The sequence below is a fragment of the Littorina saxatilis genome, linkage group LG3, assembly GCF_037325665.1.
Source record: "Littorina saxatilis isolate snail1 linkage group LG3, US_GU_Lsax_2.0, whole genome shotgun sequence".
NCBI lineage: Eukaryota > Metazoa > Mollusca > Gastropoda > Littorinimorpha > Littorinidae > Littorina > Littorina saxatilis.
Window position 1 is genome coordinate 41,011,635 of NC_090247.1, and position 24,161 is coordinate 41,035,795.

The window sequence follows — 24,161 nt, forward strand, 5'->3', positions numbered from 1 at the left end:
GCTAACATGTTACAAGGCTGATAAGTTTATAGCCATAGGACACTGTTTATCTTGTTGATAGCGTCAAAAGACGTTGTGTACTCTGCTGCGAACAACAAAGGGATAATTATAGAAAAATATCCAAACATTATATCCGCGAACAGCCTCGCAATAACAAATACAGAGGGTAGCAACAGTCAATTAGTCAAACACATTAAGTCCGTCAGGGAAATTGGTCTGCAGCTGATGTCTCCAGAACCTTTCTCTTCTTTTTCTCAAAGCAATGTCTTCTGCATGGATTTTTTCTATGGCTGTGCATTGCATGTCTGCTAGTGTATGTCCAGGGAGATTAAAATGTTTAGCGACCATTGTATCTTCTCCTGTATATTTTGATGTACTGTCCGTGTGTCCTGCATGATCTTTGTAGTGTTTGATGTTGTGCCTGTGGCCATAGAAACGTTTTTTAAGTGTCTGTCCAGTTTCGCCGACATATACTGACATTTTTTGCATTTGCCACAGTCAATTAGGTAAACCAAGTTGGTTGTGTCACAGGACATGAAAGTTCTGATATTGTGTGTACCTCTATTAACTTGAACACTGTGGAATGTCCTCGTCTCCTGCAAGTGCCCCCCGCACAGCACACACCTCCTCCCACTGCACCTATAGCATCCATTTTGCTGGTGAAAGGGCTTCTGGTGAACACCATTGTTGCTACTAGTGCATTGTGAAGAGGCGCGCCCCACGCAAGGAGCACCCACAAAAGACGAAGACACACCACACTGCTGCGGTTGATCTTCATGTCTCTGCTGCTGCTGTTGGTCATTAGGTTCTTGTTGCTGCTGCTGTTGGTCATCAGGTTTTTGTTGCTGCTGCTGTTGCTCATCAGAGTCTTGTTGCTGCTGCTGTTGGTCATCAGGTTCTTGCTGCTGATGCTGTTGTTCATCAGGTTCTTGTTGATGTTGGTAATTAGGTTCTTGTTGCTGCTGCTGCTGTGGATCCTCATGTTGCTTCTGCTGTGGATCGTCATGTTGCTGCTGCTGCTGTTGTAGGTCACCAGGTTGTTGTTGCTGGTGCTGGTGATCATCGGGTTGTTGCTGGTTCTGCTGTTTTGATGGCATTTTGCTGGGCATTAGAATACGCCTGAGATTTCTACAGTTACGTTCACCTACTATTGGCGGCTGGGGGACTGCTTTTTGCATTCTGCTGCTTGAGTGTAGGATGGGCAAATAGTCTTTGAGCCACTGGGACAGAGGTGGGTTTGCAGGGTTGTGGGTAATGATGATGGGCACACGGTCTGTCTGTTGTCGTTCTTTGTAGTTTAGTGTGTTTTTTCTGGGTATCGCTGCTACTTTTTTGATGGCTTCTTCCAATAAAGGCTTCGGATAGCCTCTTTTTGAGAGCTTTTCTTTCAGTTCTTGTGATCTCTTTTGGAAATTTTCTTCGGAAGAGCAGATTCGTCTGATCCGCAGGCACTGGCTGTAGGGGATGGACCTTGTACAATGTCTTGGATGGCAGCTATTGAATGGCAGACACATGTTGGCATCTGTGGGTTTGGTGTGAAGATCGGTGACGATGGAGTTGTCGGCGATGCTGAGGTTCACGTCCAGGTATGGGATGTTGCGTGCACCGTAGTTGGCTGTGAACTTTATGGATGGGTGCAGCGTGTTAATCCACTTCAGAAACAGGTTCAGTTGTTCTTCTCCGTGAAACCACAGCATCGCCACATCATCAATGAATCTTTTCCAACATGTGTTGTGGATGGTCCATGGTGAGTTTTTCAAAATTCTTTCCTCTATCCAGGCCATGAAAATGTTAGCTATTGTGGGTGCCATAGGTGTTCCCATTGCTGTCCCGAACTTCTGTTTGTAGATTTCGCCGTCAAACTGGAACATTGTTTTGGAGGACATGTTCAATGATCGGGACCAGTAGATCAAGCGGTGGTGACTGAGGTGCTGCGTCGTACTGGTTCAACGCTGCCTGTATAGCAGGACCCACTTCCTCATGAGGAATGTTAGTGTACAGCCCAACCACATCAATAGTGACAATGAGTACATCCTCAGGCAAAGGCTCATAGGTTTCTTTCCACTCTTCTACAATTTTGAGAAAGTGTGTTGTATCCTTCACAAAGGAGGGAAGCTGGTGAATAATTGGCTGAAGCCAGTGGTCCACTAGCTTGGACAGGTGTTCAGTGGGACCTTGAAGTTGTAGTAGCAAAACGCAGAAAACCAGCCTCAATAATGTATCATTTGACACTTAATAGTTTTTTCCTTAGCTCAAAGAATACTGAATACTGTTAAAGAACAATGATGTTCTTTTTCCATCATTGCTGATTTTAGTTCCTGTGAAAAGAGCACTATTGCGGCTAACGTTAGTATAACGTTCATTTAACGTTTACCTTAAAACGGTTTTTCAGCTCACGTTTATTTAACGTTAATTTAACGTTGAATGCTAACCGTTAAACAAAAGTAACCATGCCAACGTTAAATGTAACTTTCTTTTAAAAACGTTAGCCTGCTATCAGGGCAAGACGTCCTCTGCATGCATTGACTGACCTCAATGTTGAAATCGTGGTACAGCCTGTTCTGGATACCTTCAGCGACAGCATAGTTCACCTCTCCTTCTTCAGGGTAGAGACCTTGAGGCAGCTCCACCAGCGTCATGCACCCTGAACACAGGAGGTACGTTACTCAGCAGTTCTACCTAAACTTTGTGGTGAGATTGTCAGGTAAATGTATAGTCAAGTTATATGCACCAGTGCAAGCACTAACACACAGTTTAAATGCACATGGTCACGCATGCACAGAGAGCTGTGGGGGGGTCTGGAGGGAGAGACAGACAGACAGACCGAGACAGAGAGAGACAGGGAGAGGGACAGAGAGAGACCAAAGGATTGCAGCGGTATGTTCAGATAGTCCTTTTTTATGACAAAGAGATTGTGATGGGGGGCGTTGTGTACAAATTCAGCCATCATTGTATTCATCATCTAAGCAATTTACAAGTCATAATGCGCAAGTCAGGGATAACGACACCACATCAAAAAAAACTAATCTCTGACTAATCTACAAGAATTGTTGTAGTTTATTCCTGTTTTTGCTCCATCCCTGAAGGAAGCTATAACAATTCTAAGATTAGTCACAATATCAGTTGTCATCGATTTGTGTCTGTTGTGTTTCTTGTTTGTCCACGTTAAAGGCATATATATATATAGGTCGAGGTGCTTGTCAATGTTTTGTTTTGTCTGTAATTGTAATTGAACGTTCAATATACTTAACCTTCGTTGATGTTGTCGGTGGTGTTTTTTACATTTAGTCAAGTTTCATTTGCATTTCAGCTTGGTGGCTTAACAATTAATTAATGACTTTGGTCATCAAAAATCTGAAAATTGTAAAAAAAAAAATAATTGTTTTATAAAACGATCCAAATTACGTTCATCTTATTCTTCATCATTTTCTGATTCCAAAAACATATAAATATGTTATATTTGGATTAAAAACAAGCTCTGAAAGTTAAAAATATAAAAATTATGATCAAAATTAAATTTCCGAAATCGATTTAAAAACAATTTCATCTTATTCCTTGTCGGTTCCTGATTCCAAAAACATATAGATATGATATGTTTGGATTAAAAACACGCTCAGAAAGTTAAAACGAAGAGAGGTACAGAAAAGCGTGCTATGCAGCACAGCAAAACCACTACCGCGCTGAACAGGCTCGTCTGTTTTACACCGTTTTGCACAAGCGGCGGACTACGGTCATTGTGAAAGAATGCAGTGCGTTCAGTTTCATTCTGTGAGTTCCACAGCTTGACTAAATGTAGTAATTTCGCCTTACGCGACTTGTTTTCTATTCCCCTTAAACTCTGTTACTGTGTTCAACAACTACACATTTAATTACAACAGTTTAAAAACATTCAAATGTAAAAGAAATGACAGTGGTCCAGCGTTAATGAGTTTTGACCAGTGACCGAAATAATTCATCTGGGTATTGATTGCACAAGCCTTGACACAGTAAATGGACATACGTGTATAACTTCAGTACTTGGGTGAAGAATGTCTTCCCCAAGCGACCACGGTGACACTTCGCCTGAGTAGCATGGTATCAACAACTTGTCTATCAAAATGTGTCAAACATTCCTAGGGCCTGGCATTGAAGAATAACAACTATATTGGGTAGAAAACCACAAGAGAGAGAGAGAGAGAGAGAGAGGGGGGGGCATGTGTTGGTGTGTTTGCGTGCATGTGGGCTCATGACTACGCTAGCCTCAAGCTCTATCATACAAATGTACAGCACACTCAGTCAAAACTTGACTAAATGTAAAAATAACTGAATTGCGCTAACTGTCCGTGACGTTGCATTCATATTTTACCTTTATTGCTTTTCTTTACGAAACATATCTGCTAATCGAGCCAAAACTATTCCCATACAATATTCAATGAAGGGGTGAACAAAATCAGACCGGTCTCAAAATTCAAACGCCCCCCGCCCCCCCCCCCCCCCCCCCCCCCCCCTTCAGTACAGATAACATGGTTCTTTTTAGTTTCAACACCTAAATCAATAAACTGCGAAGTGTACACACATTTACCGCATAACAAAGTAAATATGAAAGATAAGACAAGCACCGTGGTCATGCCACCGTCTCCGGGAATTACAGATCAACATCGACAATGCCAATAACAGAACTAACCACAGCATTAAGCATACTGCAAATAAGACCATGATCACTGTCAGGAAAATGCCTTCCTATTATGGATCAGCTGCCAAACGGATATAAGCCTCCCCCACTTCTGGCTTTAAAGCGGCTGAATCCCTTTGTCAAGTATAGCTCGTTGAATTATCTACTTTACCTACATTTTTCTCACAGAAAACGAATATTCTGCTTAATTACATTGGTCAAGAGCTTCTTCTTTCACACATCTCCAAAATGTTTCTATTCCATATATATAAATATGTTATTTTCATGGCTTATTTAGTCAGTCCATAAATGAGACGATAAATCACATAGTAAGTCAGTCGGGGACTTAGTTTTGATTGATCGTCAAACTTTGTTTGCTCTATTTTCCTTCCTTCTTGTCTTTCTCGTCCTCCTCCTCCTAGTTACTCGTCTTTTTCGTTTTGAAATGGGTGGGTGTCCTTGACCTTTAGGAGCCAGAAATGACAGATACAGCATTGTTTCCAGGCTTTGAGTCTTCGGCCACTGACGAATACATTTTTTTGTATTGGTCTGACCCCTGGCAGGTTGACCGCCGGATACTTCTGATATGTTTAAGGTCTTCTGACCATCAACGTTCCTACTAAACGGACAAAGTCAGGACATTTGGACCATACATACTTTCCATCCGGGTCCGAGGCAGGGAACAACACAGCAGAGGTGAAGGGAGAGGTGGCGGTGGTTTGGAAAAACAAGCCTATGCATCATAGAATAAGGATAAGGATAAGGTATTACATAGTCCTGTGAAGTTATGGGTTACTTTCACCCTTGGGCGCTACATAATATTTTTTAAAGTACCTTCCAGAGAAAATGAAGCATATACCTTTAACATTCTGTAGCCCTAACCCATTAGCATAAAAGCTTTACGTTTTACGACTTATGCTTCAGCAAACAACTACCCTTGGGTGTTCTGTTCAAATAGTTCAGGAACCGTCTAAAACGGTACTTGTGTTGACATAGGACCAAAAAGTCGAGTATCTTTTTAATATGCATTATACAGTCCAGCTAAGCTGATGATTCGATCAGTGTGTTTAATTCTTTCAGAGCCCTTACTTTCAGCAAGTACAATGGATTTCGAGGCACTTCAAAATAATGGTGCCAATGCATCAAAAACGTCACACACACCCCCGCCCCCCCCCCCCCCCCCCCTAAAATATAAGAACAAGAAATAAACAGAAGTTTTTGACTAGTGCCTAGAAGAAAGAAAACAGATGCTGTTACGTACACGTAAAAGCATATATATGCCCACAAGAACGTGTGAGCTTTGGAAGTCATTCACTAAGTAGGGAAAGAGGTAATCATATGCTGTGCATGCGCAAGCAAATTGGAATTTTCAGTTAAGTGTGTTATCAATACTTGATATGGCCTTTAGATAAGTAAATAGTGGCTTTCTAAACGATATCCCATGCCGTTAAAAAAGACATTGTTCACTTTGAGTGCTGTTCACATAACTATAGCCACAAAGTGCTTTCTATATCTCAACAATAATATGTTTACACGCTCCAAAACTGACATAAAAAAACTGTTCTACTTTTTTTGCGTGTGTTTGTTTTGTTCATTCAAGGAACATACCCTATGGCCTAAAGAAAATAAAAATAACCAGCACACGCACGGGATGCGCCAAACACCAACATGCAGGTCCAGCAGTCTCGCCTAGAGCGATAGTCTGTATGCGCATGCCTTAAATATATGTGGAGATATTATCTGAAAGAATCTACATGTAAACTTTCATGAACATCTGTTCAGTAGTTTTCTGGGAATTGCTACGAACCCTTTGTCTTCTGCTTCTTTTTGTTTTAGAGTGTGTAAAAGACATTTCCTGACACTGCCAATATAAAGGATAGAATACACTTAATCACCAATCAAAAACACGGAGAAAATCAGGACGGAGCCTCACAATGGATGTAAATTCACAGACGTTATCGACAGAAAAAGTGGAAAACTAGGGTCTGAAAAAGGGGAGTGGTTTCAAAATGATCGAGAGCTGGCAGATCTTAAATCGGGGAAAGGATGGAATAAAGAGGGGGAACCACTGTAGTGAAAACAAAGTTGGGACCAAAAGGTGGGACATGTGGCTATAGGGGGAGGACAGAGTGTCCTGGAACACAGATACCAGAATGAGGGATAGAGGTCAAAAGAGCTAATTACTGTTCTCTGCTGACAGGTGCACAAGGAACACTACTGACTTTTCTCCAGTTCACTCGATTTCAAAAGTCCTCCGGCTCCATTACTCTCCTTTTCTCTTATTTTTTTTTTAATGTCTAAATGTTTAGCACAGTTACGGTGACACTCTATCAAAATGGTCTGTGTTTTATGTCCTCTTGAAAAATCTAAGAAAAGTAGGTCTTGACTGCGAAGCAGCTTTCTAAAAACAAAGATTAGCTAACTGACTATGAAAAGAAAGATCTTAAAAATAAAGATTTTCCTTGAAAAGTGTCACTGAACACCTTTCAATCAAAAGTTTCACTGTGTGTCTTTCACTGAAAAGTTTCCCTGATCAACCAACAAATTAAAGCTGTGGTCTATTTATGACTTTCCGGGGCTACGAGGTTAAAAAGACAGGGATGACAATCATGTACAGAATTCTGTACAGCAAACGCTACCCGAAACCCCACCTAAACGGCGTGTATGACCTTGAGAGCTTCAGTCAACGCTTGAATTTTGCAGGGATAACATCCGGTTTGCTCTATCATATTTTATCTTCAAGAGAGATCAAGGGGAAAAAGTAAACGCCCCGGCGAAGATTCGAACTCTCGACCTCGAGACTTCGTGTCTGATGTCCTAACTACTAGGCTACTGCGCCAATTGAGAACAAGTCGCGTAAGGCGAAAATACAACATTTAGTCAAGTAGCTGTCGAACTCACAGAATGAAACTGAACGCAATGCAACGCAGCGAGACCGTATATTCGTAGCATCGTCAGTCCACCGCTCACGGCAAAGGCAGTGAAATTGACAAGAAGAGCGGGGTAGTAGTTGCACTAAGAAGGATAGCACGCTTTTCTGTACCTCTCTTCGTTTTAACTTTCTGAGCGTCTTTTTAATCCAAACATATCATATCTATATGTTTTTGGAATCAGGAACCGACAAGGAATAAGATGAAAGTGTTTTTAAATTGATTTCGAAAATTTAATTTTGATAAGATTTTTTATATATTTAATTTTCAGAGCTTGTTTTTAATCCAAATATAACATATTTATATGTTTTTGGAATCAGAAAATGATGGAGAATAAGATGAAAGTAAATTTGGATCGTTTTATACAAAATAAAAAAATAATTAAATTTTCAGATGTTTAATGACCAAAGTCATTAATTAAGTTTTAAGCCACCAAGCTGAAATGCAATACCGAAGTCCGGGCTTTGTCGAAGACTACTTGACCAAAATTTCAACCAATTTAGTTGAAAAATGAGAGCGTGACAGTGCCGCCTCAACTTTCACGAAAAGCCGGATATGACGTCATCAAAGACATTTATCAAAAAAATGAAAAATACATTCGGGGATATCATACCCAGGAACTTTCATGTCAAATTTCATAAAGATCGGTCCAGTAGTTTAGTCTGAATCGCTCTACACACACACACGCACAGACAGACAGACACACATACACCACGACCCTCGTCTCGATTTCCCCCTCTACGTTAAAACATTTAGTCAAAACTTGACTAAATGTAAAAAGAAGGAAAAACATTGATATGAATTCATGTTATGTTATTCTTGAAGCAGCATGATTTATATATCTATCCGCCCACTGTTCAGAAGTGAATACATGTATAACTATTTCTTTGATGTCTGTTTTCAACTTCACAGAGCTTTGGAGAGATTCAAATACTCTTCTTGTCATTTTTCTTGCATGTTGTAAATAAAGATATCGCAGCTATTTGCAAGGCGCGAATGTCGTGTAGCATGACGGTGTAAACATGTACTGCGATTCCGTGAAACATGTTTGCAAATAAATGCAAATTTGAAGGGCAATGTTTACGTGGAGTGGCCTAGCGGTTAAGACATCGGCCCCGACATTTCGAGGACCCGAGGCCTTGAGTTCGAATCCCTGCCAAGTCGTTTATTTTTTCTGCTCGATCCTTCTTGACAAGTATGCCCAGCTCTGAGAGAGCAAACCGGATGTTACCACTGCAAAATTCAAGCGTTGACTGAAGCTCTCAAGGTCATACACGCCGTATAGATGGGGTTTCGGGTAGCGTTTGCTGTACAGAATTCTGTACATGATTTTCACCTTATCTTTTCAAACTCGTAGCCCCGGATAGTCATAAATAGACCACAGCTTTAAGGACAAAAGCTGTACCTGCTCTAAACTGATGTCACCACATTCTCAAAATGGAATTAGAAACGGTGTCTGGATCATCTCTTTGCAGTTCAATCACACACAAAAACTACATCTGATGAAGATTCTTGCTTTCAAAAATGATACCTGTACATGTGTCTTAAATATGTGAGTGTGGCACTCACCTGTTACCTATTCCTGTTGTAAACTGTGAGAGCATGGATGAGTAGCTAAATATGTGACTGACTGACTATTAGGGTTTAACGTCCTCTTAGACCAACTGGTCAATGTTGGGACAGGTATTGGTAATACGCTGAAGATATGGTGTGATACTTTGATTCGAACAAGCCCGCTGTGGCTGTCTTCTTCGACACACCAGCATTGGGTTTGTCTCGTCAAAGTATCGAAATACGATCATGATAATCAGAGACGAGAGATGATGCATGCGTGTCTTCGTGTTTTCCAAGCCCTGAGACTTTCGCTGTGAACGTGGGATCTTTTTCGTGCGCATGTGTGCACACGGGGGTGTTCGGACACCGAAGAGAGTCTGCACAAAGTTGACTCCAAGAAATAAATCTCTCGCCGAACGTGGGGATCGAACCCACGCTGATAGCGACCAACTGGCTACAAAGCCAGCGCGCTACCAACTGAGCTACGTCCCCGCCCCGCTAAATATGTACCTGTGTGGTACCAGTAATGAAAGGACGACCTTGGGAACAGCCAAAAGTGCCCCTACATAGAAGTGGCCTTTCATGCCTTTTAGTCTAGATAACATGCAATGAGACAGCAGAAGGTGTCCTTTCTTTGGAGGTGTCCTATCATCGGAAAGGATCTCGTATTGCAGGTACTACTGTGATAGATGGCAAAAAATAATGAATTAACCCAACAGTCAGAACTCGCATCCCTTCTCTGCTCTCTGCTCTCATTCAACGTATTGGTCAATCCAAACTGCCTTCCTCAGCATAACTTCGTATTTTCATCCAAGGATGCTTGAACTCCTTATCAAAGTTTGACTGTTGTTTATCGTTGTGCAGTGTGTATATTTCATCTTTAGGACGGTTTATATTTTCACAAATCTAAAATGCCACCAGTGGGGTTGTCTTAACTTGCGAAAGACTCTGTAGAGGAATCACTGCAGCACAGGGCAAACTATTCTGGGTGAGGAGCTGCTCCAATTCCTGATAATCCACAGCAGCTATGATAACCCCCACAAAATATTGACCCAGCTACCACGGAGTGCAGAACTCTGCAGGGCCGAGGGGCACGAACCAAAAGTGGGTGCCACCCAAACGGGAGAGAACAAACTGCGGGTTCTGATTGGTTGAAATCACACCACATCTCAGTTTAAACCAATCCACCACTCCCCCCCCCCCCCCCCCCCCCCCCCCCCGCGGGTTAGGGGGAAGAATTTACCCCATGCTCCCCAGCATGTCGTAAGAGGCGACTAACGGATTCTGTTTCTCCTTTTACCCTTGTTAAGTGTTTCTTGTATAGAATATAGTCAATTTTTGTAAAGATTTTTAGTCAAGCAGTATGTAAGAAATGTTAAGTCCTTTGTACTGGAAACTTGCATTCTCCCAGTAAGGTCATATCAGAGACATAGATATGTCTCTGGTCATATATTGTACTACGTTGCAATCCCCCGGAGCAAATTTTTCATTAGTGCTTTTGTGAACAAGAAACAATTGACAAGTGGCTCTATCCCATCTCCCCCCTTTCCCCGTCGCGATATAACCTTCGTGGTTGAAAACGACGTTAAACACCAAATAAATAGAGAAGAAAGAAAGAAAGTTCTTAAATGTTGACACAGCAGCTACATTATTATCGTTTAAAGCGCTCTTCGGAAGTCTTTTTGGCTTGTCAGAGTTATTCCTCTTTTCCCCAGTTTCAATTTCCCTTTTCTTTTGTCAGATTGTCGAATATGGAACAGCTTTGATTCATGTAACATTCTTCAGCTTTATAGACATTTTCTTTGTACCATTACCAAATAAAGAAAGAAAGAAATCCACCACTGCGGGTGGCTCCCGTTTGGGTGGTAACTTAGTCCTGCACCTCAGCCCATATCTCCAAAACAACAATGCACACCTTTACTCAAGGCTGTGCTAAGTTTGTCGACCTGACCTGATAACCTGGTGACCTATCTCAGGCAGGACTAAGTGGCTCCTCCGTTGTTCATCATAAACACCACTTTGCGGAGGCACCAACTTGGAGCACGCTTGTTAGACTAACTGAAGAAAGAGTAGCCTACACGAGCCATTCTTTGGCTGCCAGGCAAAGCGCTCCAAGCAAACTTACGAAAACACGAAACTTTTAAAGCTGTCTACACATGTTGTAATCTATCAACAGTCATGTTGGAGTACACACAAAAAATAAGACAGGTCCAAACTTTAAAAAAAAAATTAATACCAAGTTGAGTGCAGTTCAAAATGAGTACAACTGCACTGATAACAAAAGAAAAAGCAAAAATCTTAAAGTGCATTTTTACAATTGTCCCCTGTTTACCTTTCAGAATGTAACAGTAGGCCTACATTTTCAATCGTTTTATGCACCTAATCTTTACTGACAAAGTTGATGCTAGCTGATTCAGATGTGACCGTCAGTCACTGTCATTTAGACTAATTTTTTTCACGTGACTCCTGTGAAAGAAATGTTCTATCCAAAAGGTGCACCCAATAGTGCCTATGCCAAAATAAAACATTTTCAAGAAAGGCTACTGAATCTGAAGAACAAAATACATCATATATTTCACAAGGTAATTTAGGCTCAGTAAAACAATGGAGGTCTAGCCAGGAAAGGCAAAAATTGAGACCCTCAAGAGATTAGTAATAAGGTATCAAATGGAATGAGGAATTGCAATGAAAGAGAACAATAGATAACAAGAACGCCATTCAGTCAAGCGATTGAGCTGAAATACGCCCGGTTCTCTCTAACTTTCTTTGTCAAACAGAGAGAGAGAGAGAGAGAGAGAGAGAGAGAGAGGGAGAGAGTGAATGAGAGAGAGAGACAGACAGACAGACAGAGAGAGATAGAGAGAGAGAGAGAGAGAGACAGAGAGACAGAGACAGAGAGAGAGACAGAGAGAGAGAGAGAGAGAGAGAGAGAGAGAGAGACAGAGACAGAGAGACAGAGAGAGAGAAGACAAAAATTAGCTTGAGGCAAAATCTTTACTGTGTTTGTGGGAAAGAAAGTAGTAAGGTGGTGTCATAATCTCTTGCCATTCAGTCAAGCGATTGCGCTGAAATACGCCCGGTTCTCTCTATCTTTCTTTGTCGAAGTCGAAGAGAGAGATAGAGAGAGATAGAGAGAAAGAGAGAGTGAGAGAGAGAGAGAGAGAGACAGACAGACAGACAGACAGACACAGACACAGACCGACAGACAGACAGACAGACAGACAGACAGACAGACAGAGAGAGACAGACAGACAGAGAGAGAGCGAAGACAAAAATAAGTTTGAGGCAAAATCTTTACTGTGTTTGTGGGAAAGAAAGTAGCAAGGTGGTGTCATAATCTCTCGCCTCTCAATATGACGTCATTTGCATGTTCCAGACTTGATATGAGGTTAACGAATTCGTTTATCTTGATCGACCGAACAGAGTACGATCAGTACAGACTGCGCCTTGAATATGTGCGGATATAAATTGCATAAAATAATATATATATATTTTTTTTTCAAATAAACAAATAATCCCTGCGCTTAGAACTGTACCCACGGAATACGCGCGATATAAGCCTCATATTGATTGATTGATTGATTGAAGCTTTATTTCCCTTTAAGACATTTCTGCATTTTAAGAACATTTTTATCGCCAAACACCAAAAACTGTATATTTTTGAAATCAACAAATGATAAGAAACACAGAAATAACAATTTCATGCGTCTTCTTCAAACAATAAGGAAAGTCGCTATTTATTGGTTTTCTTCATTTTAAGCCCATTTTTCAATCAAACCCAACAAAATTATATATTTTCGGATACAGGAGGCAATACAGATTACAATGATGACACCTTTGTGATTCAAATATCGAATTTTAAGAAATCAAAAAATTTTGCTAACTTTGAATGAACAGTTCATACCAAGCTGAAATGCAATCCCATAGTCCGCACTTAGTCGAAGATCATGTAACACAAATTTCAAACAAATTGATGAAAAACTGTAGCCGTGAGAGTGCACCCTCAACTTCTGCAAATGGTCAAATATGACATCAAATAGACCTATCAAAAATCGGAGGATATGCCCTCAACAATGTATGCCTTAATTTTCAAGAAAATCCGTCCGGTAGGTTCTAAGAAATGCTTGTCACATAAATACACACATACACACACACATACAACTGGAGACAAACATCGCTCTCCGCTCTTGTTAAGATATTCAGTCATTACTTGACTGAATGTAAAAAAGGAAATAATATGTTATGTTTATAGCACATGATGATCAGACAAATCCACATTACTAAAAATTATATCTCAGCTTATCAAAACTTTTATGATAGAGTGGAAATCCAAGAGCAGGCAGAAATTTTGGCAGAACCTCTCTTTTTGAAAAATAAATTTAAGATTGCTGAGAAAGTAATTAATTATGAGGAATGGAGTAATGAAGATGTATTTTATGTTAGAGACATATTAAAAGACAACGGCAGTTCTTTAAACACACAAGAATTTCAAGCGAAAACTGGGGTTCAGGCTAATTTTTTGAAGTATTGTGGGTGTGTAAGTGCTGTTAAAAAATATTTGCAAAAATGTGACCTAGCTATAGATAGCTGCAATTATATTCAGCAACTAAAAGCACTTGTTTTTTTGGAAAGTTTGCAGAAGGGTTCAAAACGCATATACGACATGCTGATTAGCAAAGTAGATTCTCCAAAGGCATTAAAAAATTGGGAAAGACTGTTGGATAGAGAGGTAGAATGGACAAAGGTTTTTTTAGTTACAAAGAAAATAAAAGAAGTAAAATTAAAATGGTTTCAAATAAAAATCAACAACAGAATATTAGTAACCAATTCAATGCTGAAAGACATGGGGGTGATTGCGAGCTACCAGTGTAGTTTTTGTAATGTAGAAAGAGATACAATTTTGCATTATTTATGGTTATGTGAGCATACTCAGTCATTTTGGACTGAGTTTGAAAAACACATGAAGGAGAAATGTCAAAACTGCAGCAGACTTGCACTCAGCCCCACATTAGTATTATTTGGCTATGACCCAAAAAGTAAGACTGATGAGGGTTTTGATTATATTTTATTGCAAGCAAAGTTTTACATATATAAATGTAGAATAAATAAACTAAAACCATTGCAAATGTTTCTCAAAGAACTGTCTTACTTACACAAAGTTGACAAATATGTCCACCAAATGGAAATGAAGTATACATGTTTTTTAAAGAAGTGGCTACCATACAATACCTTAGTCGAATAATGGAAAACATAATACAGTTTATATCCGTATTTTCCAGTCAAATATCATGTTTTTCCGTTGTGTCTTTTTGTTCTCCTGTTTCATTAACAGAGGATTCACTTATGATTTGTCACATGAAGATAATTCACAACTGCTGTGTTGTCAAAAAAAAAAAAAAAAAAAATTATATCTCAGGAAATGTGGTCCAATATTTTACTACACAAAATATAAAATTTCACTATGCAAAGTATAAAAAAGGGAGATCATTCTCTCTCGCATAATTTCTTTTCCCAATAGTTATCATTTCCCTAGGTTTCAAACTATATTGAATATGTGCTTCTCTCCCTTAAATCTGAACTCGGTTTAGATGCTTGTGAACATCAGGTTCCAAAAAGTGACCCCCACCTCATGTGTACATGCATGCGAGTGTACCAATGATGTTTGCTAATTCATTTGGTAGAATGTCTCAACCACATGTTCCAAATTCCAACAATTCCAACAGGCAACAATTTTTTTATTTTTTTATTTTTTTTACCCAAATATGACATTTTACACAGATCAAGACAGTCAGTTATCTCTTAGACCACGCTGTTAAGATCTGTTTCAAATGTCATTATTTGGTTCCAAAAAAAGAACAACATTTATGTATCCAACCGTTTAAGTTAGAATACCTGTTATTTTTCGTGATTGAATGTACACAAACATAAGGCAACAAAAAAAAAGAAATAGTCTGTTTACGGTATCCCGACCGACCCTATTTTTTCGCGCGACCCTAGACTCTTTTTTGGGGGCATTTGGGGGGAGAAAAAAAAAGGAAAAAAAAGTCGTTTTTGGGCAAAATAATTTAAAAATATGGTTTTTTCAAAGAAAAAAAAATAAAGAAAAAAATAAAAAATAAAAAAAATCCCGACCTACCGACCCTATTTTGTTTTGCCTATGTTACCGTAAACAGACTTTTTTTGTTTTTTGGCCTAAGTTCTTTTGTAGTCAAGTCTAGGTCATCTAGTTAAATATGAGTTCCAGTGGGCCTCCAACGTCACATGGCTCACAAAAGGATAATCCAATGTTCAATCAATACATTGCCTATTTCACCAAGCTCTCTCTCTCTCTCTCTGTCTGTGTGTGTGTGTGTGCGTGTTTTATTCTTCATTCTTGTTCATCGTTTCATGTATGAATTGTAGAACTGTAGTAGCTGTAAGAAAGGACCATATGGACCTAATGCTATTATCCTTTCGTAATAAAGTGTTCGAGTTTGAGTTCTCTCTATCATCATCATCATCATCATCATCCCTCTCACCCAATTTTCCTACAGCAAGCACTTACCAAACATAGTTTCTGTTGCAGCTCTTTGAGTGCCCCATTTAGCACACAGGTAATCTCCTGAAACAGCAATAACAGCAACAAAATGAATTCCAGGGGTAGCTAAGAATCTCTGCAATTCTAACCACACCAGTAAACATTCTGCCATGTCATAGTATTCAAAACACAAAAAAGCCAGTTTGATTAATCACCCTATGTACGATGTGTCTGGAAACACCTCCGCGTGGAGGGGTTTTGCGGCTAGCCCAGCAAAAATAAAGAGGGAAAATTGTCTCGGCTCGCGCGGCAGCAAGCACTATGTCTCTAGACTGTAATCAGAATAATTTGTCCATCAAACCATGAGTCAAGTAAACTGGCGTAGGTAGGCATTTCAGCAACAGCAAAACAAAACAAAACTATTCTGACAAGGGAAACAACTGCTGTAAATCGCTCTTTGATTAGAAGAAATGTTGGATTACCTCCCTTAAGAATGTTTCTTTGTATTTTGTTTGTTTGTTTTTGCTTTTTATCTTAAACATTTTATGTGAATTTTTGTTATTGCCGACTGTCAAAGAGTTTCCAACCAGCCTGTCAATAAAATGTTCAGGGGGAAAACATGACTCACAGACACACAAACGAACCTGCATATTTGGCCACACCATAAGCATAAAAACGGAATCGAACAACACCAACTCGCTTCCAAAAGTCCAGTAATGTATGCAGTGCTAAGAATGGGCTGTAATCGTGAAGGCCTGCAAAACAAAACATAACAATGTGGAGAAAAGTGCAGTACACCTATGGTTCTTTTTTTCGTATTCCTTATTTCCCCAATGAAAGTCCTGTAAAGCGTAATAGTACAAAAGGGCACCCAGTACAAATCGCCAGTGCATAAATAGGTCACTTTAACCCGACAACTTGTGTGCACCAGAATTGGGTTTTTCCTCTTTCTCTTAGCAAGACTTTGGTGCCAAGCGGTTAATCGCTTGCATCTGTAGCACTGGCCCCGACCTGACCGGACTTGAACAGGGCAAGCTGACCCCGAGAGGCAGTTGCTCTGGGCCCCAAGCACACCCCCCTCCCCCCCTTTTCTTTTGCTCTTAGACTCTCTGTCGGTGCACAGCGGGGTCGGCAGATAGCGGACTGACCACGGCATGGTCTTTGTTCCAGCCTCCCCCCCCCCCCCCCCTCTTTCCGCCCCTCCCCAAGATAAAGGACCGAAATGGCTGAGCTGGCAACTCTCCTAGTTGTACGGTACAGAGTGACAAACATTTGAGTTTTGGAATATTCTAATGACGTTTTAATCATCTCGCTTTCAGATGCAACACATTCTTTCTCCCCTTCCTTTAGGTTGCTAAGAATGGAGTTAATGTTCTTTTCTGTTTCTACACCCATACGTACACATGCACGCACACCCTCTCTCTCTCTTGCTCCTTTCTTTTATTCTGCGCCCTTTTCCTTGATATTCCTTGTATTCATATACGCGCGATACATGTATTTTTACGTTAATCATATAATACTGATGATGTTCAAAGAGAGTAAACCGAGTGTGTACAAGAGGGAATACAGTACGGATAGCCCGTGTCTTGAGCAGAGAAAGTAGGTCATATAATTTTAAGCTGACCACTTTTATGCTGCCAGATCTGAGTTTTGCTCTATTCCTTAGCAAAACTCCGGTACCGAGCGATTTAATTGCTTTCACATGTGTTGGTAAGGCGAGCGGGGCTGGCCCTGGGAAACCGAGCTGTCGCTCTAGTCCCCCCATCCCCCTCTCGCAACTGGACTTAACACCCCCCCCCCCCCCTTTTCCCTGTAGCCGTAGGAAATGATTCGACTTGGAGATTTTAGAGTCTTCTTTGCCCCGCCTTTCTTGCAATGTTTTGATTACAGGGCCGTTTTTGAACATAACACATAAAGTCCCTTTTTGTTTTAGGACCATCTTTGTTAAGTTTGACGATCAGTTTTTAGGAAGGTTTTTATGAAGAGAGGCGTGTTCTTTTTACCCTCTCTTTCGTTTGCTGATTTTTAGGCTTGACGTGTTCTGCTGCTATGTTCCCAAACACGTACTCTCTCTCCCTATGTTATTTTGCCATTCTTTTTCTCGGTGTCTCTTTTTGTTCGTATATCCAATATATGTATTCAGTAGAATGTAGGCGTTATGTTAATCATATATGTGGTGTATGTGAATGTATAAAGACAGATGAAACCGGGGTGTGCTGATGTTTTTGTTATGGCAGTGACCGTTGTTGCTTTGAGCACGCAGCATTTTTGTGGGGTTTTTCTGGGCATGGATTTGCCGTTTGATATGGACGTCTAACGTACGTTTTGTATACTAAAGGAGAAGTATTTTTGTGTGTAACCTGATTGCTCAGTCTTTAAGTGTAACTGGAAGTTTTGCAGTTCGTCTGCGTTTTTGTCTACCTACAAGTGTTTGGTATCTACAGATACGTTGTAAGGTTTGTTGTTTAATGACATATGTGTGTACCTCATTTTTATGTGGGTTTTCTTAATAGAAGAACTTTTGTGTATGTTTGAGGAGTTTAACTTCAGTTTGTAAGGAGGCTGGCAGCAGGCTCGGAGCCCTCCACCTCCCCCCCCTTTTGCTCCCGCGCTGCCAGAGCGGGATTCTCATTGGTCCTGCTAGGGTGACGTGGGGGGAAACCCCGTTAGCTATAAAAGTCGCTGTCCTCATGAGGTCGGGAGACGTGTGAGAGAGTAGGGTGCCTAATAAGTGCCTGAAACATGCGTCTCCCCTGTTTTAGAGTCAGGGTCATCAAAACTACCACGGAGGAGTTGCATTGAGCTGGGTTTAAAGTGGTTCGACCCTACGCCCTATGCTTAGTGCTTCTCCTCAGATTTGCGTGTGGTCCGGATGGTATGTGTGCCTTAGTGCCTGACCTGACAGACCACGTCCTCGATACGCAACTCTTGTCCCACTGGCAATAGTGAGCAGTGCGCGCTGTTCACTTGGTTACCACGAGGCTTATTAGAGTAGTGCGCGCTACTCTAAAGGTTACCAACATGTAGTGGCGTCACTCGATTTTGTCCAGGCCCCGAACCCCTGCCCGATTTTTCATCCAGAGTAGAACTTAGGTTTTGTTTTCAAAGAGTAAGTCAGATCGCTAGGGTACCTACGGGTCATGCCCGATTTTTCAGCTTGAGGATTTAGATTTTACTTGTTAGTATAGTATTCAGACTGTGTTAAAACCAACCTAGACTCTTTATAGATATATTTTCTATGGAAGAACCCACGTATGTTTTTTTTGGACTTGTTTTGTCTGAATACAATTTGAAATCCTCCTACACTCTTGTTGACTTTGTATTTTGTTCGTCTGTTCGTCTGGTGCGTGTGGTTTGAATGCCATCCTGACAAATGTCCTTTAAAACCGCACGCACAGTAACACCTTAGACACAGACAGTTTCCGTGAAGCTACCACCGCTCGGCTTTACATTTGGTGTCAGAAGTGGGATCCATGGTCTAGGGTTGGTCACAGTAACAACTGTCTAATCCCACCAACCACCAAACGGTTTTACATTCTAAAGATTGATTTGGTTAATGGAATTCTAAATTTTGTTGGTCCTTTCCCCGTCCCTTGGAACAGCATAGCGCAAACACTAGCGTATTTTGTGTTGCTATCAGAGTTAGGTCTTTTTCTTTGTGTGTTTTAAAAAGATGGGGCTGTTAGTGTTCAAAGCTTTAAGCTGGTTTTTCTTTTTGCTGGGCAAACCCTTTTTTTTTCTCCGCTCCCTGAAAATCACCCTTCCTGCTGATGGCTGCGCAGCGAAGCGAGACATCGGACAACGAGGCAGTGTTCCAGAGGGCATGCAGTGCAGTCAACACAGCTGGCAGTACTTCGATGCGGCACCGTCATGGAGCCAGTGGCTGGGAAAGCTGCTGGCATGCATGGACAACACAACACGGTGTCTTGGCAACGAGGAACACGGTCTACACGGCGCTTGGAGGAAAAGCAAGGGACCAGCCGGACAACACAGCAGGGGTCGTCTTCAGTCAACTACACACGAGGGCAGTACAGAGTGGCTTTCCGGTCGGTCTCTCCAACTCGAGACCTGGACTGGGAAGCCAAAGCTGCATACTGTCGGCGACACGATTGACGTGTTACTGGCAGGAGAGCAGAGCAGCCAACGCCAGGAATGCAGCGCTCTGCGTCACGAGGAGACAGCGCCGAAAGAGGAGATTCAGGGACTGACAGCGGTCTTGGAGTCAGTCTCTGTCTCCCCAGATCACAGCGCGCACAGAACAACGGCAGTGGGGGACGAGCAGCCAGCCGGCGAGACAACTACAACTGCAGAAGAAGAGCGAGGGAGGCGACGACACAGCGACAGAGGTGACACGAAGCTTGTCACTGGGGTCCAAGGACGATCGAGCTTTCCTGATGCTGCAGCCTCTGTAACACACGGTCATCCTAAAGTGTGTAACGGGGGCAATCAACAGATGCCGGGCGGGGAAAACCTTCCCTGCTGGCATAGATGTCGAGTTCTGGACAGACAGGGCCACTGTCTGGAACTCGAGGGAAGGAACGTCGCTTCGCTGACCGGCGGAAGCGAGTTCAACAGATGTCCGCCAACATTCAACGGAAAGGCGGATTGGGGGGCGTTCCGAGTTCAGTTCGAAATGTTTGCAGAGCTGAACAGATGGACAGAGGCAGACATGGGTTTTCAGCTTGCTGCTTGTCTACGAGGGTCAGCAATGACAACGCTGAAACTCGTGAGACCCGAAGACAGACGGGAATATGGCTCGCTTGTTCGGGCCCTTGAAGCGAGATTCAGCACACAGATGCACGAGAAAGAACTTTTACGGGCGAACCTTCAGAACAGAACGCGTCAGCAAGATGAAAGTCTGCCTGCGTTAGCGGAAGACGTCAGGCGCCTGGTACAGATAGTCTATCCGGCAGCTAGCAGAGAAGCAGAAGAGGAGCTGACCATCGCTCATTTCACCGACGCCCTCTACCATGACGCAAGGCTGCAGTGGGCGATATTTCAAGCAAAACCACAGGCACTGGAAGAAGCTGTTGCGGCCGCGATCAGGTTCGAGTCTTTTCGGGTTGCGCGAAGAGACTGCTTCACACACGAGGTCAAGGCAGCGGTCGTCAGAGAGGTACACGAAGGTGCGAGGGGCTTGTGTTTCTACTGCCACAAGCCCAAGCATCGAACAACAAACTGCAGAAGAAGAGCAAGAGAAGCGACGAGACAGCGGAAGAGAAGACAGTAGCTGATTGCGGGCCATCGAGGAGGGAGATGTCTTGGTCTTCTTACACCTGTGACGGCTGCACAGGTGGTTGGGGTTGTACTGACGTCAGGAGCTACGTCAGGCAACAGGTTTTCCGAAGATCAGCACATCTTTGAAGAGAAGACAGACAAGGAGGGGACAAAACCTGCTGAAGGTTGCTTCCGTGTGCAGTGTGGGACACTGCATGCAAGATACAGAGGGATTCTGTATACGTCCCAAGAACTACACCGTCGGACATCTCGGCCCACTAGATTCCAGCGACAGAGATGAGAACCACGACAGCGATCCCTGTTGGTGGGAGCACTCTCTTCTTCTCTCAACTCTACCCCGGGTTTTTGCTTTTGGGCACCTTTCTCCCCACGACACCGGGAGCGGAGAGATAGCTCAATGTTGGACTGCGGGACACCATCCATCACAAAGAGACATCATCACATTTTTTTTCTACAATCCTGTTCGACGACGTTGGAGCCAGCGCGGACAGGTGACACCGTCATCTCTACAGTAGCTGGAGACGGGCCATCGAGGAGGGAGATGTCTTGGTCTTCTTACACCTGTGACGGCTGCACAGGTGGTTGGGGTTGTACTGACGTCAGGAGCTACGTCAGGCAACAGGTTTTCCGAAGATCAGCGCATCTTTGAAGAGAAGACAGACAAGGAGGGGACAAAACCTGCTGAAGGTTGCTTCCGTGTGCAGTGTGGGACACTGCATGCAAGATACAGAGGGATTCTGTATACGTCCCAAGAACTACACCGTCGGACATCTCGGCCCAGAAGATTCCAGCGACGGCAGAGAAGAACTACGTCATCACGAAACGCAGCCGATACCAACAACAACACTCTCATCGACCTGACAAGGACAACCCAGCTGACCAGTGCGCTGCAGGGGATCCGGTCGGCGAGCGAGCTTTACGGCGCGCTGCCACGAGGCCGCGGTTCCTGCCTCTGTCTGACGAGACAGGGGAACCTGTCTGACGCTGCAGCTGGTGCGTCTCGAGTCCTATTCACCGCCACAGAAGTCGTCACAGAGGTCACCCGTTCCTGCGTTCCTGTCCGGCGCCGCGAGGACGCGCCGGGTGTCATCTGGTCCTTTGTTGCTGTCCGGCGCCGCGAGGACGCGCCTGATGTCGTCGAGGTACCACTCTCCCGGAATCCGCGGAGCGAGGCGACGTCAGCGACAACTCGAGCGTCGCACGTAAGCGTAAAGTGAAATAGGCACTAGGGACTTCGCGGTCGATAAGGGTAAAATTGAGGGATGTTGTTGTTCTGATTTTTGTTAAAAAGCATAGATTAGCATAGCCAACGACGAAAGAGACAATGACAGTGTCGAATTAGATACATTTTAAAGTTTTTGTTGTTGTTGTTGACAATTATCTCAGAGTGATGGTGTGTGCAGGATATAAAAGACTAACGATTGAAGGAAAAGGTGTGTCGTTTACAGCTGGTTTACCGGTTCGGTCCGATGTCTTGAGCCTGGGCTCGGTAGATAGGTGTAACAGAATCTGTAATTGACGTTGGTTTGAAAGAGAACCGAGGCTCTTGTAGATATTCTGTTTTTGTATTGTAACCTGCATATGGTCATTCAGTGCTTGAACCCATGGTATTTTGTTGTTTTTCTCAAGAAAAACTGTCAGGGTTGAAGATTTGTTCAGGAAAGCTTCTAATAGTTTTATGATGGCTGGCACGCTCATTGGGCGTTGTTTAACGCATGAGATGGTTGTAAAATGTTGAGTGTCATACCAATGTACATTTGAGAAAGTTTTTGAAGAGTGTAACCAATATAGGCCAGTCGTCGTTTTCTCCGTTGTACTTTTGTTAAAGAATAATCGAGTTAGGAAGTCCATCCTAAGATATTCCTTTTCATTTTTCGAGTTCGTCACGTGCTGCTCGGCTTTACATTTGGTATTTTGTATTTACATTGGGTGTCAGGAGAGTTTTTGTATTAGCCTTTGTGTTTTGTAAAACTGAGATAAGATCGGTGACACTTTTCTCCTTCTTATATTTTTTTTGTTGTTGCCAAGTTTGGGGACAAACTTATTTTTTTTAGAAGGGGGCATTGTGGAGAAAAGTGCAGTACACCTATGGTTCTTTTTTTCGTATTCCTTATTTCCCCAATGAAAGTCCTGTAAAGCGTAATAGTACAAAAGGGCACCCAGTACAAATCGCCAGTGCATAAATAGGTCACTTTAACCCGACAACTTGTGTGCACCAGAATTGGGTTTTTCCTCTTTCTCTTAGCAAGACTTTGGTGCCAAGCGGTTAATCGCTTGCACCTGTGGCACTGGCCCCGACCTGACCGGACTTGAACAGGGCAAGCCGACCCCGAGAGGCAGTTGCCCTGGGCCCCAAGCACACCCCCCTCCCCCCCTTTTCTTTTGCTCTTAGACTCTCTGTCGGTGCACAGCGGGGTCGGCAGATAGCGGACTGACCACGGCATGGTCTTTGTTCCAGCCTCCCCCCCCCCCCCCCTCTTTCCGCCCCTCCCCAAGATAAAGGACCGAAATGGCTGAGCTGGCAACTCTCCTAGTTGTACGGTACAGAGTGACAAACATTTGAGTTTTGGAATATTCTAATGACGTTTTAATCATCTCGCTTTCAGATGCAACACATTCTTTCTCCCCTTCCTTTAGGTTGCTAAGAATGGAGTTAATGTTCTTTTCTGTTTCTACACCCATACGTACACATGCACGCACACCCTCTCTCTCTCTTGCTCCTTTCTTTTATTCTGCGCCCTTTTCCTTGATATTCCTTGTATTCATATACGCGCGATACATGTATTTTTACGTTAATCATATAATACTGATGATGTTCAAAGAGAGTAAACCGAGTGTGTACAAGAGGGGATACAGTACGGATAGCCCGTGTCTTGAGCAGAGAAAGTAGGTCATTTTAAGCTGACCACTTTTATGCTGCCAGATCTGAGTTTTGCTCTATTCCTTAGCAAAACTCCGGTACCGAGCGATTTAATTGCTTTCACATGTGTTGGTAAGGCTGGCCCTGGGGAACCGAGCTGTCGCTCTAGTCCCCCCATCCCCCTCTCGCAACTGGACTTTACACCCCCCCCCCCCCCCCTTTTTCCCTGTAGCCGTAGGAAATGATTCGACTTGGAGATTTTAGAGTCTTCTTTGCCCCGCCTTTCTTGCAATGTTTTGATTACAGGGCCGTTTTTGAACATAACACATAAAGTCCCTTTTTGTTTTAGGACCATCTTTGTTAAGTTTGACGATCAGTTTTTAGGAAGGTTTTTATGAAGAGAGGCGTGTT

General features: G+C 42.7%; 1 protein-coding gene across 2 annotated transcripts in view; it reads right to left on the reverse strand.

The window, feature by feature from the left end:
- Window positions 1-24,161, reverse strand: part of LOC138962376 (uncharacterized) — a 41,555-nt gene that overhangs the window by 2,778 nt on the left and 14,616 nt on the right. For both annotated transcript variants that reach the window (XM_070334175.1, XM_070334174.1), the window contains exons 10-12: window positions 16,297-16,407; window positions 15,680-15,736; window positions 2,532-2,644 (exon numbers count right to left, since the gene is read on the reverse strand). In XM_070334175.1, coding sequence (XP_070190276.1) covers window positions 2,532-2,644; window positions 15,680-15,736; window positions 16,297-16,407 — 281 coding nt within the window. The remainder of the gene's footprint in view (window positions 1-2,531; window positions 2,645-15,679; window positions 15,737-16,296; window positions 16,408-24,161) is intronic.